Source organism: Anopheles moucheti, chromosome 2 (genome assembly GCF_943734755.1).
Source record: "Anopheles moucheti chromosome 2, idAnoMoucSN_F20_07, whole genome shotgun sequence".
Classification (NCBI taxonomy): Eukaryota; Metazoa; Arthropoda; class Insecta; order Diptera; family Culicidae; genus Anopheles; species Anopheles moucheti.
The window spans coordinates 66,475,567-66,492,534 of record NC_069140.1 but is presented as its reverse complement, the minus strand read 5'-3'; the positions used below and the strand labels follow the sequence as shown (position 1 = coordinate 66,492,534).

Genomic DNA, 16,968 nt, shown 5'->3' with positions numbered 1-16,968 from the left:
AATTGTTCACGATAACACTATGCCAGGTAATTGATGTTTTAACTCCTGGTTGGAGTGCAGCAGAACGATAATTGATTTGATACGGAAATGGTTCCGTTTTTATATTGTATTTGGGACGTGTCTGTGGTATTAGCACAACATCCTTTACTGCCAGAGCTTCAGCGTTTCTACTAACCAAGAGTGATCCGATTACTCCGCAAAAGGGGCTATAAAAGGATACTGTTTAATTCTAACAACCAGCTAACCAACTGGGTCGAGGCAGTAGGTAAATTTATGGGTTGATATGATTAGTTTAGCTCGTTCACGATACAAATTAAAGACTTTTTTAACGACTATTCGATTTTTTCCCCACGATTTGTATGGTAGTCATGACAGTTGCTTTCACCGTTTTAAGGGTTGACAAGTTTGCTGCGTTGCGATACCAATCCGCCATAACTGTCATTATAAGGGTTGATATTTTTATAGACTAGTAGTTAATTTCGTTCGCGATAGGGACCAATGTTAGTGAAAAATTAGCCGGTCTGAACGATCCGCGAACAATTTTCGACCATCTGCCGCAACGAGGTGAAATCGAATGAAGGACACACACATACACACAGTCCTCATCGAGTCGACTTTGCTCGGAGGCAGTGCAAGATGGACGCGTTCGATCTGGGAGTGAAATATAAGTGCGGTGCATTCCGAAAGGTAAGTAAAAGTGTTGTAAAATGTTCAATTAGCCGAGAATAATATGCACTGAAGTCTTGTGTTTCTATTTTATGTGTTTCGGATGAACAGACAAGGAGACCCGAAGACCGGAGAAAGGATTAACACGGCGGCATCGAACAGTGCGGCACGGCATACTCTTCCCTCTTTTCACCTAACACGAGAGATACACTCTCCTTTAAGAATAAAAGTACAGTTTTAAAAAAAGCTATTGGTATCGTCTTTGCTGTAGAGAAGCGGTTGCTGGACGCGACCTTTGTTGCTGGACGCAACAATAGGCGTGTTCGAATTGTTCGCTGAGCGGCTTAATGTGGGAGCAGGATCGCTGCGATGAATGACAATGTAAGACGGCAAGGACTCGAACACGCATACAACTGTGTTCGCTCATCAAAACCGCCGTTTGCTGACGCACACATTCAACGGCCTCTCGTATTTACTCGTCGTGACGCAATGTATCTTCAAGATTTCTTGGCCCCATTACCCCCCTGGCTTGTAATTCACTCTCCGATTGTTTGTCGGGTAATGATCCAATGTTTCGTATCAAATTTCGTCTACAAAAAATTCTTTCTCCGCGATTGGTATCGATAGCGGTGCCAGTCTTCACAGGACAGGACCGAAATTCGAAAATCCCATTCGGACCAAATCCCCGTAACTAGGACTGACTACCTGGTAAAACGAGGAAATAAGACGATACGGCCTGGCCGTTCTAACAAAACACAAAAATAATCACCGGATCTTAACCTTGTACGGATTGTGCGATATTAATTATTCTATACCAATGCTCAATCTTCGAACACCGCTGCAACACTACACCTGGCGTCTACCACCAAAAGCGCTGCCGTTACACTGCTAAGATCACGCCTATACGACATCGATTGGGCTTGGTAGAATGCCCCTCAATGGAACGCGCCTGAACCTAGGCGTGTCCATTTCCCACCTCCCGTCGCGGAGCCTGCTACACCACGGCACAGTACCGATCACACCATCGTCTCGGACCGTGTTGACTGTCCCGAGTTTGTTCAGGGAGTTTTGGTGTTGGTTTCAAATCGGCAAATCGATAAATTGGTTTCCGTCCAAGAGGTTCGTGAGCTGGTTACAAGGCAACTGGACACCGATGTCGTCACATGAGGAAACTTACAGAACCAGTCGATGACAGTATAACTCATTGTTACATCCCTCATCATGCAGTGCTGAAGGAATCAAGCAAAAGCACTAAGTTACGAGTCGTTTTTGATGCATCCTGCAAAACGACTTCGGGATACTCCCTTAATGATACCCTTTTAGTTGAACCAATCGTTCAAGAGGACCTCTTGTCGATCGGCGTCGACTCCGTTTCTAGCCACTCGAACACTGCAGCAGATTGCCCATGACCATAAGGACAAGTTCCCGAAGGCTGTAAATTCCGTCCTACATGATTTTTATGTCGACGATCTGCTTACCGGAGCGTCCGATATAACCGAAACCATAGAAGTCGGGAGGATCTTGCGATTCAATCCATGCACGAGTGGAAAGATGGACAAAAGCGTTGGTTTGGGAACCCGGCAACGATATGTTTTGCTTCAAGGTCGATCTTCCATCACTGGCAGAAGTATTAACAAGGAGCCTTGTACTGTCATATACCGCAAGTATTTTTGACCCTATTGGCTTATTGGGTCCGATCATCATCCTGGCGAAAGTCTTTCTGCAGCGGTTGTGGTGTTTAAGGCATGATGGAAAGGCGTATGATTGGGATCGTGCACTACCCAACGACCTTCAAGAAGAGTGGAGAAAGTTTCACTCAACCTTATATTTGCTACGCAAACTCCGAGTGCCTCGATTTGTTGCTCAGCCAAAGACGGTCAACCTACAATTGCACGTGTTTGCTGATGCATCACAAACTGCTTACGGAGCTTGCTGCTATGTGCGTGCAGAGTCGATGAACACAACTTCAGTGAAACTATTGGCTGGCAAATCCAAGGTAGTTTCATTGGCAAATACGCACTCAATTGCCAAGTTGGAGCTCTGTGCCGCACGATTGGCAATTCAATTGTACCAGAAGGTGAGTCGGGCTCTTACGACTTCTACGATAGCCGTTTGCTGGACAGACTCTATAACGGTATTATACTGGCTGAATTCCCCACCACGTCGGTGGAACCCGTTTGTTGCCAACAGGGTGGCACAGATCCAGGAAGAGATAAGAGTGGCAAAATATCGTCATTTTCCTGGTAGTGACAATCCGGCGGACGACATATCACGAGGCTAAAGCCGGAAGAACTGTTGGAGTGTAATCGTTGGTGGCGTGGGCCTCAGTGGTTGGCTTATGGCCAAGACAAATGGCCAAAATCTGCACCAATCCCAAAGAAGCATGATGGGGACATTGAAGAACGAGTAGCTGCATCAAGGATCGTAACAGTTTCTACGAAGTGTGAATTCCGTGGCACCTTCTTCAAGCGGTTCTCCGTTTACAACAGAATGAGACGTGTGATGGCATACTGTCTACGATTCATTGATGGTCTTCGCAATGCATCAATGGTCAGGTGCAAGAAGCAGACTATCATCGGGAAGCTTGAGAACACTATTCCACCGCTTACGACTTTGGAACTGCGAAGAGCGGAGTTGAAGCTATGCTTCTTGGCTCAACAGGACTCATTTGCCGATGAGATAACATACCTGAAAAAGGAAAAACAGATTTCATCGAGCTCCAAATTGAAATGGTTGTCACCTTACCTCGATCATACCGGTATGTTACGCATCGGTGGCCGGCTTGGTAATGCTGAATTTCCAGAAGAAGGCAAACACCCAATTATTCTATCGTCGAAACATCCATTGAGTGTTTTACTGGCAGTGGCGTATCATGTAAAGTTGTTACATGCTGGTCCCCAGCTATTACTAGCCACACTTCGCCAAAGGTTTTGGATGATTGGTGGTAGAAACCTTTCAAAGGCTGTTTTCCATCGCTGCCAGGTTTGTTTCAAAAACAAGCCCACACTGATAAAACAAGCCATAGCTGATTTGCCGACATCAAGGGTTTCTCCGAATAGACCCTTCTCGATCAGCGGAGTGGACTACTGTGGCCCATTCATGATCAAGTCAACAGTCCGAAACCGAAGTCCTACGAAAGCATATATTGCTATCTTCGTTTGTTTTGCGACCAGGGCAGTACACATCGAGTTGGTCAGTGATTTGACAACAACACCGTTTTTGGCAGCACTACGTCGATTTGTTGCCCACGGAGGCAAGGTGTGTGAGTTGCACTCAGACAACGTGACAACATTCAAGGGAGCTACCAACGAATTATGTCGTCTTTACAAGATATTGAAGACCAACGATGAGGACCGCCGGAGCATAGTCGACTAGTGTGCCAATAACGAAATGGATTGGAAGTTCATACCTCCACGGGGACCTCATTTTGGAGGACTTTGGGAAGCGGCGGTGAAATCGGCTAAAAAACATATGATGAAGATAATTGGCACTACTAGCATCACGCAGGAGAATATGCTCACCCTTCTTGCTCAGGTCGAGCAATGTCTGAACTCTCGCCCCGTTATCAGACGAACCCTCAGATACTGAAGCACTAACTCCCGGTCATTTTCTTGTAGGAAGCAATATGCAGACTGTACCAGAGGTTGACATGAGGAACATTCCGAGCAACCGCCTAAAGGAATACCAACTCTTGCAGAAGCAAGTCCAGCAAATCTGGTCACGATGGTATCCTAAGTATCTGCAGCAGTTTCAGGCTCGAGCTAAGTACTGCAACAACGCGCCGGTTGAGCTGGAGGTCAATCAGCGCGCAATCATCAAGAAGGACAATCTCCATCCGACCGTGTGGCCGCTGGGACGCATTACAGCGCTACACCCTGGCAAGGACAGAGTCACACGCGTAGTTACGTTGCGCACAGCCGGAGGAAAAGTAATAACACGAGCCGCGAATAGGTTAGCTTTATTACCACGACCGATCGATCCGATGGAACGTGTAATCACGGAGTAAACAATGAGCGATCATTGCTAAGGCAACTGTCATCAGTTGTAAACACTGAGTGGACTGTGGTAGGATAGTGCTAACGAGCATATTTAGGATTTTGGCTGCATGAATTATCTTAGAATCATAAGTATAGTTAAGGGTATAAAAGAATTCTCTTTTGGTGGCCGGAATGTTGAGTTTTGCACTTTATGATTAGGAAAGATTGCATGAATTTATGTGTTGTGTTTGTTACACTTTGACAACACTACGAGCTAGCAGTATAAACGGACGCATCATGACAGATTAGGAACAGTATAGAATTGAAACGAATGAACTACATGTAAAATGAACTAAATGAACTATAGAGTAAACGCTTGAATATTGAATGCCCGCAAGTGATCACGCATCCACCACGGATATTACACATCATTGGCTACGCCGTGTAAATTAGCACTCTGATTTCCACTGGTAGAGATGTTTTTTCAACCATTGTGTTTTTTCCAAACTGCCTGCAACGTGGTTAGTGTCAAGCTGTAAAAATAGCCGCTCTACGGTTATAGAAGAAATCACGATCATGTTTACAAATTTCCGAAACAAGCTGAAATACGAAGTTCGTGGGTTAAGTTTTGCAAACAGAGTATAGATTGCGAACCTAAAAAGTCTTCAACAATTTACTCAATTCATTTTAAGGATTACCGAACGCATTATTCGCCTTTAATGAAAACCAGTTTATTGAAAAGACTGCATTGCTCAGGCAAGTGAATCTAATAATGTATGAATTGGTTGAAAAGGGTTTTGAAAATTTCTTTTACTTTCCTCAACTGTTCCATCATTGATTCAAAAATTGGCGATTGAAAAGGACCATCGAAATAAAATCGAAACAGAAAACCGGGCTCACTGTATTAATGAGCTGTACGGTGAAAGTGTGGAAGAGGACATTGAAAGTGTGGAAGATGACAATCCAATTCATACGTAGACGAATATTGTTTTGAACGCAACATCAGTTGAAAGATACTTCATAATATGCCATGAAAAAGATTTAAAAATAACCCAACTCGAAAAAGAAATTGATCATACACTGCAAGGAACAAGAGAACTATCTGAATCAAACAAAATTTTAAAGCAGCATTATGACTCTACATTTTTTCAAAGTAGTGGTTTCCTAAAAGGCAACTTAAAACTAACAAAAGATTTACCACAGTATTGAAACAACAGAAGTGATCTCAAGAATGAAAACCAGGTTGGAATCGACACTAAGTTCAAATCAGATAGGTATAGATTATAAAGAAAAAAAACGTGTGAATTGGACAAAACAGGGGATCAGTAATAAGTTTACATTCGATACTTCAGCAAGAGGTGCTACAGCTACCCAGCAACAGATTTGAAGTATCCTTTGCCATTTGTGTCCACACTACAAAAGTATGTGTTGGGAACACTACAACAGTGAGTGAAACGTTCCCATCGACCTGTCAAATAGGGCTAGGGAAAATGAAAAGCGACGAAAAGAGCAAGAAAAATAAGGATCAAACCGATCGCAAGATGTGTCTGCGACCTCTTTCAAAAACGACACGTGAAAAATAAAGACCAATTTGACAGCGGCACACGTAATAACCGTGTCCGGCAAATGAAGTCTTTTTTCTGTTATTTCGTTACTAAACCTGTAGTTTTCTAACAGTATGTTTGATCTAAGGCATGGTATATTGGAAGATGTCCTAGTATTAATTAAGAAACAAGCGAAAACAATGAGGAAAAAAGATCGCGAGTGTGGTTTGAGCTTCGACGAGATGAAAGTGGAAAGTTTGCCCAAGTACGAACCGGTCACAGACGAAATTCTAGGCTTTCAATTATATACAGATTGTGATGGCATAAGGACTATTCAAAAACTGGAAGCGGCCAGTCTTCGTTTATTTCGATCAAGGCATGGAGAAAGCGATAATGTTAAATATTGTTACAAAACTATGTGATAAAAACATTAACTTAGTGGCCATACTTATTAATAATTTCCCTGCAAATATTACCTGCTGGAAAGATTTAGGAGCCGGTTTTGATCATCCACATTTTTTACATCAAATACCAAAAAACATGCATACGTAGTTCCTGACGCTCCACATCTCTTTAAATTCACAAGAAAATGTATTTATCGATCACGGATTCAATTATAGTAACAAGACAATTACAAGCAACACATTAACAGATTTAGTAAGTGATCGAATGGGAGCTGAAATGACGCCGGTCTTCAAAATAAACAATGGAAATCTAATTATAGTGCTCATTCCCAATGCCAAACGGGAAACAATCCAACGGAAACGCTCTAACCAAACGGAAAGCACATTTGCATTCTAGTTTCCCGTTAGAGTCGATGAAATTTTCTATGTTTTTTTCTTCAATGCATCGATCTGTCAAAGATGAAAAGAGTAAACAAAGTTACAAGTCCTGCACACGGAGAAGAACAAATTAGTGTTATTTCGTGTAATAAATTGAATATGAGGAGTTATTTTTAGTTCAAAATGATTTCTGCGTATTTTGTTAGTGATAGTGATAGTAGTGATGGCGAGCAGATTGCAAAGATTGGCTCAAATCGTCGTATGTTGCGTTGTATGTTCGACCCCTTGGAACTATCTAACGAAGCGTAAGTACATTACATTTTAAACAATACCAAAACGCATATTGTAACTGTTTTTACGTTCATTGCAGGTTTTCTCACAATTTCCGGGTTTCAAAAGAGATTTTTGTGGAAATTTTAGAAGAAATAACACCAAAGTTTCAACCGATAAGAAGCAGCAATGGATTAACTGCGAAAGAAATGTTGGCTGCAACGTTACGGTTTCTGGCTGAAGGAACCTATCAGCATGGTGTAGGAACAGATTTTAGCGTTGCAATAGCACAGCCGACATTTTCCAAAGTTTTTGCTAAGAACCTGATCATCTTGGAGGAATCATTGTGCGAAAAATGGATCACTATGGAAATGACACCAGAAGAGCAACAAGAGGCACGACGACACTTCTATTCCAAATCCGGCATTCCCGGGATTGTAATGTGTGTAGATGGAACGCACGTAAAAATCATTGCACCAGTTCACGATAGAGATCAGCATTATAATAGAAAGGGGTTTTACAGCTTAAATGTGCTTTTGGTAAGATGGTCATTGATTATTGCAGTGCATTTTTCACGTACAACCTAAAATTGCCCATAACAATGATTTACTTTTTATCTAAAGGTTTGCGATCACAAAATGGCAATACGCTATGTAGATGCCAGGTACAGCGGAGCCAATCATGACGCTCACATTTGGAATGTGAGTGGAATTGACGATTATTTCTCCGAAAAGCATCATAGGGGTGAAACTAGCTTCAAAGTGCTAGGTGAGTTTTAATATCATCGATGCTATTAAGGGCTTGTAAATCTAATATTTACTCTTTTGTTTCAATTTGTAGGCGATTCGGCATACCCTTCGAAGCCATGGCTGGTCACACCAAAAAGAAATGCTGTCCCAAATACGCCGGAAGCTTTATTTAATACAAATCATGCGAAAGGCAGACAAATAATTGAACGCACCATTGGAGTGCTAAAGAACAGATTTCGATGCTTATTAGGTGCAAGACAGCTCCATTATAAACCAGAAAAAGCTGCACAGATCACTATTATTTGTTGTGCTTTACACAACAGGTGTATAGCAAGGAATACGGAAGCATTAGTTGACAGCGATGGTTCTAATGCATAAACAGTACAATGAATAAATCATTAATAATAGAGATGAGAATAATCACTCTTTTCAAAGATTTGAAACAGAGTCAAAGAGTGGGTTTAAAGATTTGAAACCTTTACTCACTCTTTTGAGATTCATTAAAAGTATTACACTGCATTAATGTTTTTACCACTCTTTTGTGCCTATACTCACTCTCACTCTCTGTGCCGACTAGAAACTCACACAGGAGTGAGTATAACTGTTTTATCACTCTTTGGATTATAATCACTCTGCAAGAGTGAGTAAAAGAGTATTATCACTCTTTTAAGATTGTAAACGCTGATGATGAGAGAGCAAACGTGGTTTGTCACTCTCTTTGGATTTTAATGCCCGCCAGGGGATTTCGGGTTAGCAAGAGAGAGTAAAATGTGTTGTTTCTCTTGTTGGATTGAAACATTGAGTAAAATAGGAAGAGTATAAAAGAGAGTGACAGTGTTTTATTATACGTTTTGGAATGAAATCGATGAATAGGAGTAAGTAAAAGTGTTTTATCACTCCTTTTGGATTCAAATAATTCTGTAGGTGTGATTATATATTAAAAATTTGAAATTAATTAATTAATAATTAATTAATAATTGATTAATTATGAATTATTTGATGGATGTTATATACGAATTAATTTCCATGAATTATGGTTTATTATAAAGAAAGTAAAATGGTACAAAGTTAAAATGGTATATTGTAAAACAATAGGATGCAATCGGTCATTTATGGGCACCGAGAGATAGCAAGATTTTTTTTCATTCACTTTGATACCGAAAACCGGAAATAATAGTCGTATTCCAAATCGTTATGAATTTAACCAGGAATTTTAACTTGTAAAAATAAATCATATTTCATTAATTTTAACAGTCCTTGGTAAAAAATAGTTTGAATGAAATTATATTTTTGCTGTGATTTACAATAAACAATCATGATGGATTTATTAGCAAAGCTAGCGGAAAATACATGCACAAAAAATATGCTGATATTAAAAAAAATATGTATTAAAAATTTATAAAGAATAATTAATCACACCTACAGAATTATTTGAATCCAAAAGGAGTGATAAAACACTTTTATTTACTCCTATTCATCGATTTCATTCCAAAACGAATAATAAAACACTGTCACTCTCTTTTAAACTCTTCCTATTTTACTCAATGTTTCAATCCAACAAGAGAAATAACACATTTTACTCTCTCTTACTAACCCGAAATCCCCTGGCGGGCATTAAAATCCAAAGAGAGTGACAAACCACGTTTGCTCTCTCATCATCAGCGTTTACAATCTCAAAAGAGTGATAATACTCTTTTACTCACTCTTGCAGAGTGATTATAATCCAAAGAGTGATAAAACAGTTATACTCACTCCTGTGTGAGTTTCTAGTCGGCACAGAGAGTGAGAGTGAGTATAGGCACAAAAGAGTGCACAATCCAAGTTTATTTAAACGGCGCTAAAAAATCACGTCGACGTCTCGGGTTCCTTGGGTAGAGTGCCGGTTGCCGGTCGAGTCCTTTCCATCAAGGCCACTCGGTCATTCCCCCTTGGAATCGGGAATCCTCGTTATCTAACCGATCGCGATCGGTTTTTTTTCGCGTTTTTTTTTGTAAACTACAATGGTTTCAAGTCGCGAACAAGTAAAAATCTTGCATTTGCAAGGTTTGACAAACATCCAGATTAGGCAAAAACTGTCTCATCTCAAGGTAAGCCGATTATTCGTCTACCGGACCATCAAGCGATACGAGGAGACAGACACGGTTTTTCCAAAGAAGAAACCGGGCAAAAAACGGACTGTCCGAACTCCAGCGGTGATCAAAGCGGTAAAGGAACTAATACGGAGGAATCCAGCTCGCTCGGGAAGAAAAATGGCGCGTGAAATGAATATGAGCCACTTTGCCATGCAAAGCATTTTAATAAAGGATCTAGGCAACAAACCGTATAAAAAACAGAAAATTCACGGTTTAACCAGCAAAAATATTGCCGACAGGGTTACCAGATCTCGCTTGCTGCTGAAGACGCACGCTGGCCACAACATCATCTTTTCGGACGAAAAACTGTTCACTTTGGAGGCAACATAACGGCGTAGTCGCATACCAGCCACACCATATCCCGAACACGGACAATACCGTCACAACAACTACCGCAATGCAACCGCTTCATGAGCGTCACACGAAGCACAAGAACATAAAAGAAAAAAAACAACAAAAGTATGACATCAAAACCAACAACATCCAAATACACCAACACAACCGAGCATGCCCGGGATAAGGCAAATTGCAAGGAGGAAATGCCTTGTACCATTAGTATTACACTCAACACAAGCGTTATTGAAAATACGGCAAAGCCGTCATACAAAGCCGAAATTAAATAAAATACTCTTTGTGTAATGATTTCGGGTCATTTATACTTTTGAATGTCGCTATCGTAGGGCTCGCTCTTTCGTTCCAGTATCCCACTAGTGCAATTTCGTATGTGTAGGTGCGCTAATAGTGATAACCGATACACATACTACTAAGTTTACTAAATCGGTACGGATCAAATAGTGATATTGGTACGTTGAATTGAGGTAAATCCGAAAAGCGCTAAAATTTCATACTGGCAAAACCATTGGCAGCGCGTGTGTGGTTCTGTGTGAACATTTTTGCTTGCCCGTTTTTAAGCGCTACACTAATTTTCCGTACGTTTTCCACGATGGAAATAAAAAACAGTGGTGAACTAAGTGCGCTGTTTGAGGATCCACTGCGAGGGATCGAGTGGCAGCAGGGCAAGGGGCTGCTGAAGCGCGAGCAATCGTGCCCGAAGTGCAGTGGAGCCATGAAGCTGAAGAAAGTGACCGCCGGTGACCGGGTGAAGTGGCTGTGCCGCCGTAAGGCGTGTGCGCCTACCTGCAGTATCCGGACTGCATCGATTTTCTTCGACGCGAAAAGTAGCTTGGCTACTTTGACGCGTTTGTTTTACGAGTGGGCGGCAAAGTCACCCGTGAGTCGCGCGATGAGCGAGACCGGGCTGAGCCGCTGCACGGTCCTGGAATGGTTCAGGCTGCTTCGCGTTTTTTTTGTTTGATTTCGAGTTTGATCGAACAACACGACAAATCGGCGGAGCAGGGATGACCGTCGAGGTAGACGAGACGAAGGTCGTCCGCCGCAAGTACAACATCGGCCGGATCAGCAACTCCAACAAGAAGTGGTTGGTCGGCGGTATTTGCAGGGAAACCGGCGAGATTTTCCTGGAGCGTGTGGAGGTCCGGACCCAGACTGTGCTCCACGAGCTGATTCAACGGCACGTAGTACCTGGAACGCGGATCCTATCCGACTGCTGGGCGGGTTACAACGGTCTCACCGGGTTGGGGTGCGAGCACGCCACCGTCAACAATTCTTATAATTTCGTGGATCCGCTCCAGGGTGACGTACACACCCAGCGAATTGAGAATGTGTGGCGGTGGCTGAAGCACTTCCTAAAGCAGAAGGGCACCAACATACAAGGATCGTTGGAGGATTATTTTGCGGAGTATATGTTCCGCAAAAAGAGCACAAGAACAACGAATTTGCGGCCCTTGTTGCAGTCATTGCACGGGAGAAGTGTTAAGTGGCAACACGATCATGTCCAGGATCGGTTGACGTAACCACACATTGAACCAGTTTTCATGCCACCAGTAAACCAACCTAACTAGCATAATGCGGTAAAGTTTATTGCTTCCGTTCCCATTCAGGAACGGATTATATACTGATCGGATGATGCCAGCCCTGCTTTAGCGAAATGGCTCAAGGAATTTGTTTTTTTTTTTTTTTTTTGGTGGCACAACTATTAAAACTGTGAATCCCATACGTGTCCGTCATCCGTAAGAGTGCCGTAGATGTTGTTAGCTGACAACGCATTTGCCTTCACTAACTACTGTATTCGGCCTTATGGAGGATACCATCCACGGGGTTGAATTGAAAGAACTTTCAATTACCGTCTTTCAAAAGGTCGAATAATCGTGGAAAATACTTTTGGTATTTTGAGTAGCGTGTTCCGAATTTTTCGGAACACTATAATGCTTCAACCGGCTGTCGCAAAAGAAGTAGTAAAAACTACTACTTATTTGCTAAATTTTATCAGGCAACGAAATCACAACTTTCCGCTGTTTGCGTCACATGATGAAGTGGAGGATGCTCAACGTGAAGGAAGGACCAAAACGTACGCCAACGAAGAATTGACGACTTTACTGGAGGAAAATCACTGCAACGCAAGAAGAGCTTGCAGTCGTGCTTGGTGTAACTCGTCAGGCCATATCATCACGGCTAAATGCGTTAGACATGATACAGAAAGAGGGCAAATGGATACCACACGAGTTGAAGCCGCGGGACATTGAACGCAGACTCTTCTTGTGTGAATTGCTAATCCAACGGCACAACAGAAAGGGGTTCCTGCGCCGAATTGTGACGGGAAATAAGAAGTGGATTTTGTTCAGCAATCCTCAGCGCAAAAAATCATGGGGATCCCCCGGTCATACCCCAACATCATCAGCTCGGCCGAACATCCATAGCTCGAAAGTTATGCTGAGTATTTGGTGGGACCAGCTCGGCGTCATCTACTACGAACTTCTGAAACCGGGAGAAACAATCACTGGTGAACGCTACCGGAAACAATCGGCGAATTTAAGCCGAGCACTGCGTGAAAAACGGCCAGAACACTCATCACGCCACGACCAAGTTATTCTGCTGCATGACAATGCTAGGCCACATGTTACGCAACCTGTGAAAAACAACCTTAATACCCTCAAATGGGATGTTTTACCGCACCCGCCGTATTCACCGGATCTGGCACCATCAGATTTCCATCTGTTCCGTTCCATGGCACATGGATTGGCTGACCAGCAGTTCTCCTCATAAGAACAGATCCAGAATTGGTTGGATACCTCGATTGCGTCGAAAAACGTTTCATTTTTACGAAAAGGAAACCGCGATTTACCTTAAAGGTGGAAGAAAGTAATAAATAATATTGGCCAATACTTTGACTGACCCAAGTTTTACAAATAGAAATGCCACGAGTAAAAATAAACTTATGAAAACACGGCCGTTATTTATTTGCGCACCTAATATTAATGTGCAAACCGTACACTTAGTGTTTAATTAATTTTTTTTGTAAACTACAATGGATTCAAGTCGCGAACAAATTAAAATCTTGCATTTGCAAGGTTTGACAAACATCCAGATTAGGCAAAAACTGTCTCATCTCAAGTTAAGCCGATTATTCGTCTACCGGACCATCAAGCGATACGAGGAGACAGACACGGTTTTTCCAAAGAAGAAACCGGGCAAAAACGGACTGTCCGAACTCCAGCGGTGATCAAAGCGGTAAAGGAACGAATACGGCCGAATACAGCTCGCTCGGGAAGAAAAATGGCGCGTGAAATGAATTTGAGCCACTTTGCCATGCAAAGCATTTTAATAAAGGATCTAGGCAACAAACCGTATAAAAAACAGAAAATTCACGGTTTAACCAGCAAAAATATTGCCGACAGGGTTACCAGGTCTCGCTTGCTGCTGGAGACGCACGCTGGGCACATCATCTTTTCGGACGAAAAACTGTTCACTTTGGAGGCACACTTGAAGAAGCAGAATGATCGTGTGTTTATGGAGCATCTCTTCGGGATATATCAGCAGATAAAAGAGCAGTCGAACGGTATCAAAATGCGTCATCGGTGATGGTTTGGGGAGCTATCTCGACAAAAGGGAGGTTACCGTTATTATTTATCGATAAAGGCGTGAAGAAGTTGTGAAGTTGTGCGTACGGCTTGCAACGCCTTCCAACAGCGCCTACGGGCCGTGATCAAGTGCAAAGGCGAAAGAATTAAAATAAATTAAGTAATACTAATACTCCTTTTAAAGAAAAATTAATCGAGTAATTAAAAAATTAAAAAAGAATAGATGCACATCGCACAGGGCTTCGAGGATAAATGGAATTTTGGAATAAGGTAAGGGTAATTCATCGATTAACCAAATCAAACTTAAAGCGGAAGTGTCTAATCGATCCCTTTTGCTTATCTTCCGGTATAGACGTCAAGGTCCTCATAAACGTCAAGGACCTGAGACTGGCTGCTGCTGCTCTGCGGAAACCGCAAGAGCAAAATATGCAAAAGAATTCAGACTCCTCGTCTGTAGACGTCGCGGTCCTCGTCACCTCGTAGGACCAGAAACTGGCAAGGACCAGAAACTGGCAAGGACCTGAGATTGGCTGCTGCTGCTCTGCGGAAACCGCAAGAGCAAAATATGCAAAATAATTCAGACTCCTCGTCTGTAGACGTCGCGATCCTCGTCACTTCGTAGGACCAGAAACTGGCAAGGACCTGAGACTGGCTGCTGCTGCTCTGCGGAAACCGCAAGAGCAAAATATGCAAAAGAATTCAGACTCCTCGTCTGTAGACGTCGCGGTCCTCGTCACCTCGTAGGACCAGAAACTGGCTGCTGCTGCTCCGTGAACAATTAAAAAAAAGAGATGTAGAAGAAGGCAGACTCCTCGTCTGGTAGGGAAAAAGATTACTAATGGCACCAGACGATTCTGTTGACGAAGTTGGCGTAATGGGAGATATAGAATCAATTGTAATTTAAAGACAATAAATAATAAATGGATTGAAGTGTGAGATGCTGTTTCGATCTCTCCGGTTGGCTTTTTTGTTTTACTATCAGGAGCTTGATAGTTTTCTTGCGATTCTTTTGCTACATTTTCTCAATATAGCACTTCGCCGGCATTTGTTCTTTAATTTTACGGACCCTTTGATATTTTAGTTCTTGCGTGTTCGTTTTCCGTTTATTACTATCATCTTCGTCGATAACATCATAATTGTGAGTAAATTCGTCAACCGACGTCTTCGTCGGTTCGTCTTCGTCTGCAACGATTCCATGATAACCTTGCTTCGGTCATCACCCTTTTGTGGTGCTCGGATCTTGGCTCGAACATTCTACTTGTCGAATGCGCGATCGTCTACACAAACGTGATTTAGAATCATCATTCTTTGTCATAATATTCATAAGGTTTACGAGTTTGCTTTGTGATGGTTGTATGATTACTTCGTTAAGCTATTCGTCAATTTGCTTTCGAATCATTTTCTTTTCCAGCTGGGAAAATTGTCGAGGATTTTCACAATCTATACTGGAATCATTCAAAGTTATCATCAGCTGATTCTCGGTTAACATGTTTTTCTGTGATTTGTACTCTTCAAATCGTTGTATATCGCCTTTTCAGTTATTGTTGAGGGTATAAAACAATAATTTCAGTAACAATTTCTTGTTAATCCACGCAACGTTGACTGCGTCGTATCCGCTTCACCTTTACATCATGTTTCTTGTGCTTATCAATTTCTCTGAGTACTGTTCATGCTATGTTTATTCGTGATTTATCCGTCTTTAAACATTCTGTAGAAAACGCAAAACAGTCGATAATTAATTAGGAACGCTATCTTACTAGAGCGAACCAAAAAATTAGTTCTTTAATCGTTCACGTTTTCTAGCGGTAAAAAAGGGCGGCTCGCGCGTCGTCCTGCCCTTATATACATTTATTTTCTGTTAGTCCTTCACTCACCGCGGTACTCAGATATCCCGACCGTGAAGCTTTCTTCCGACAACTTCGTAAATACGACATAATGTCCGACAGTGACAGAAGCGATCGGTGTAAACATCGTGACAATGGAAGTGCCCAGTGAGAGCCTCAGTGGCACATGTAAATAAAAATGAGATCCTCGCCAGAGGATATATAAGGAGTCTAACTTTGTGACTCAACAGTTAAACAACTCAGCAATGCAACAGTTCAACAGTGAACTGACTGTTGCCAGGGAGCCAGAGAGTGGTGCTAGTTCCCCCACCCCCTTTTTTGCATAAAATCATACTTTTGCTACGACCCGGCGTAGGTCCACACGCTGCAAAAGCAGCCAGGCGACTGAAGCGGGCGTGGTTACGCGGCGCTTTATATACCATCGCGGTGAGAGTGTGTGCGTGAAGGTCGATTTAGTCTTCCTGTCGGTGGTCAATTCGAAGTCGAATAGACTTTCTATTCGACTATGAGAACAAAAGAAATGCGACCAAGAAATACTGCCTTTGTATGACTGGGATATGTCAAACAACACACTCACGAGTGTATCAACTCACACACGAATGTGTTGATAGACGCCGTAAAGATGGTAGATGCAGGAACAGAAATGGACGAAGCAACGGGAGACATCCCAGGGGGTAGCTTCACCGGTGGGACATTTCCTCCCCCCCGACGACGCCGCATTGTCCGAATCGGATAAGAAAGATAGTAAAAAAGATCGGTGGCAATTTGCAGGAAGTCCTATCCATGGCCAGAGAGTTACATCTTTTCACTAAGGATAGACACAACGTTCATGCCCCGATTAAAAAGATGATGGTTAGGCTCCTTACAGCCCTAGCAAACGTTGAACGTGAGATCGTTACGCTGAAGCTGTGGGCAAAACGAGCAGAGAAAGCCCTTAAAGAAGGAGTAAAAAGCGCTCCCGCGCTGCACACGCCGTAATCATCCAAGAGAGGACGTAACGTTCGATCGCCAGAGCACGTTGAAGAAGGACCGAAACGTGCAAAAGCGATATTGCCATCAGCCAGAC

General features: G+C 42.5%; 1 protein-coding gene across 1 annotated transcript; it reads left to right on the top strand.

The window, feature by feature from the left end:
- The first annotated feature begins 7,152 nt into the window (after positions 1–7,152).
- Positions 7,153–8,366, top strand: LOC128298489 (putative nuclease HARBI1). The gene is made up of 4 exons (XM_053034239.1): positions 7,153–7,274; positions 7,340–7,778; positions 7,863–8,007; positions 8,080–8,366. The coding sequence occupies exons 1-4, from the start codon at positions 7,153–7,155 to the stop codon at positions 8,364–8,366; spliced, it is 993 nt and encodes a 330-aa protein (XP_052890199.1).
- Positions 8,367–16,968: the final 8,602 nt, after the last annotated feature.

What these genes read in the sequence shown, in the direction of transcription:
- LOC128298489 (XM_053034239.1), top strand. Translation starts at nt 7,153, where the DNA reads ATGATTTCTGCGTATTTTGTTAGTGATAGTGATAGTAGTGATGGCGAG. An exon ending in ACAGCTTAAATGTGCTTTTG is followed by an intron (nt 7,779 to 7,862) that starts GTAAGATGGTCA and finishes TTTTATCTAAAG; the next exon opens with GTTTGCGATCACAAAATGGC. An exon ending in AACTAGCTTCAAAGTGCTAG is followed by an intron (nt 8,008 to 8,079) that starts GTGAGTTTTAAT and finishes TTCAATTTGTAG; the next exon opens with GCGATTCGGCATACCCTTCG.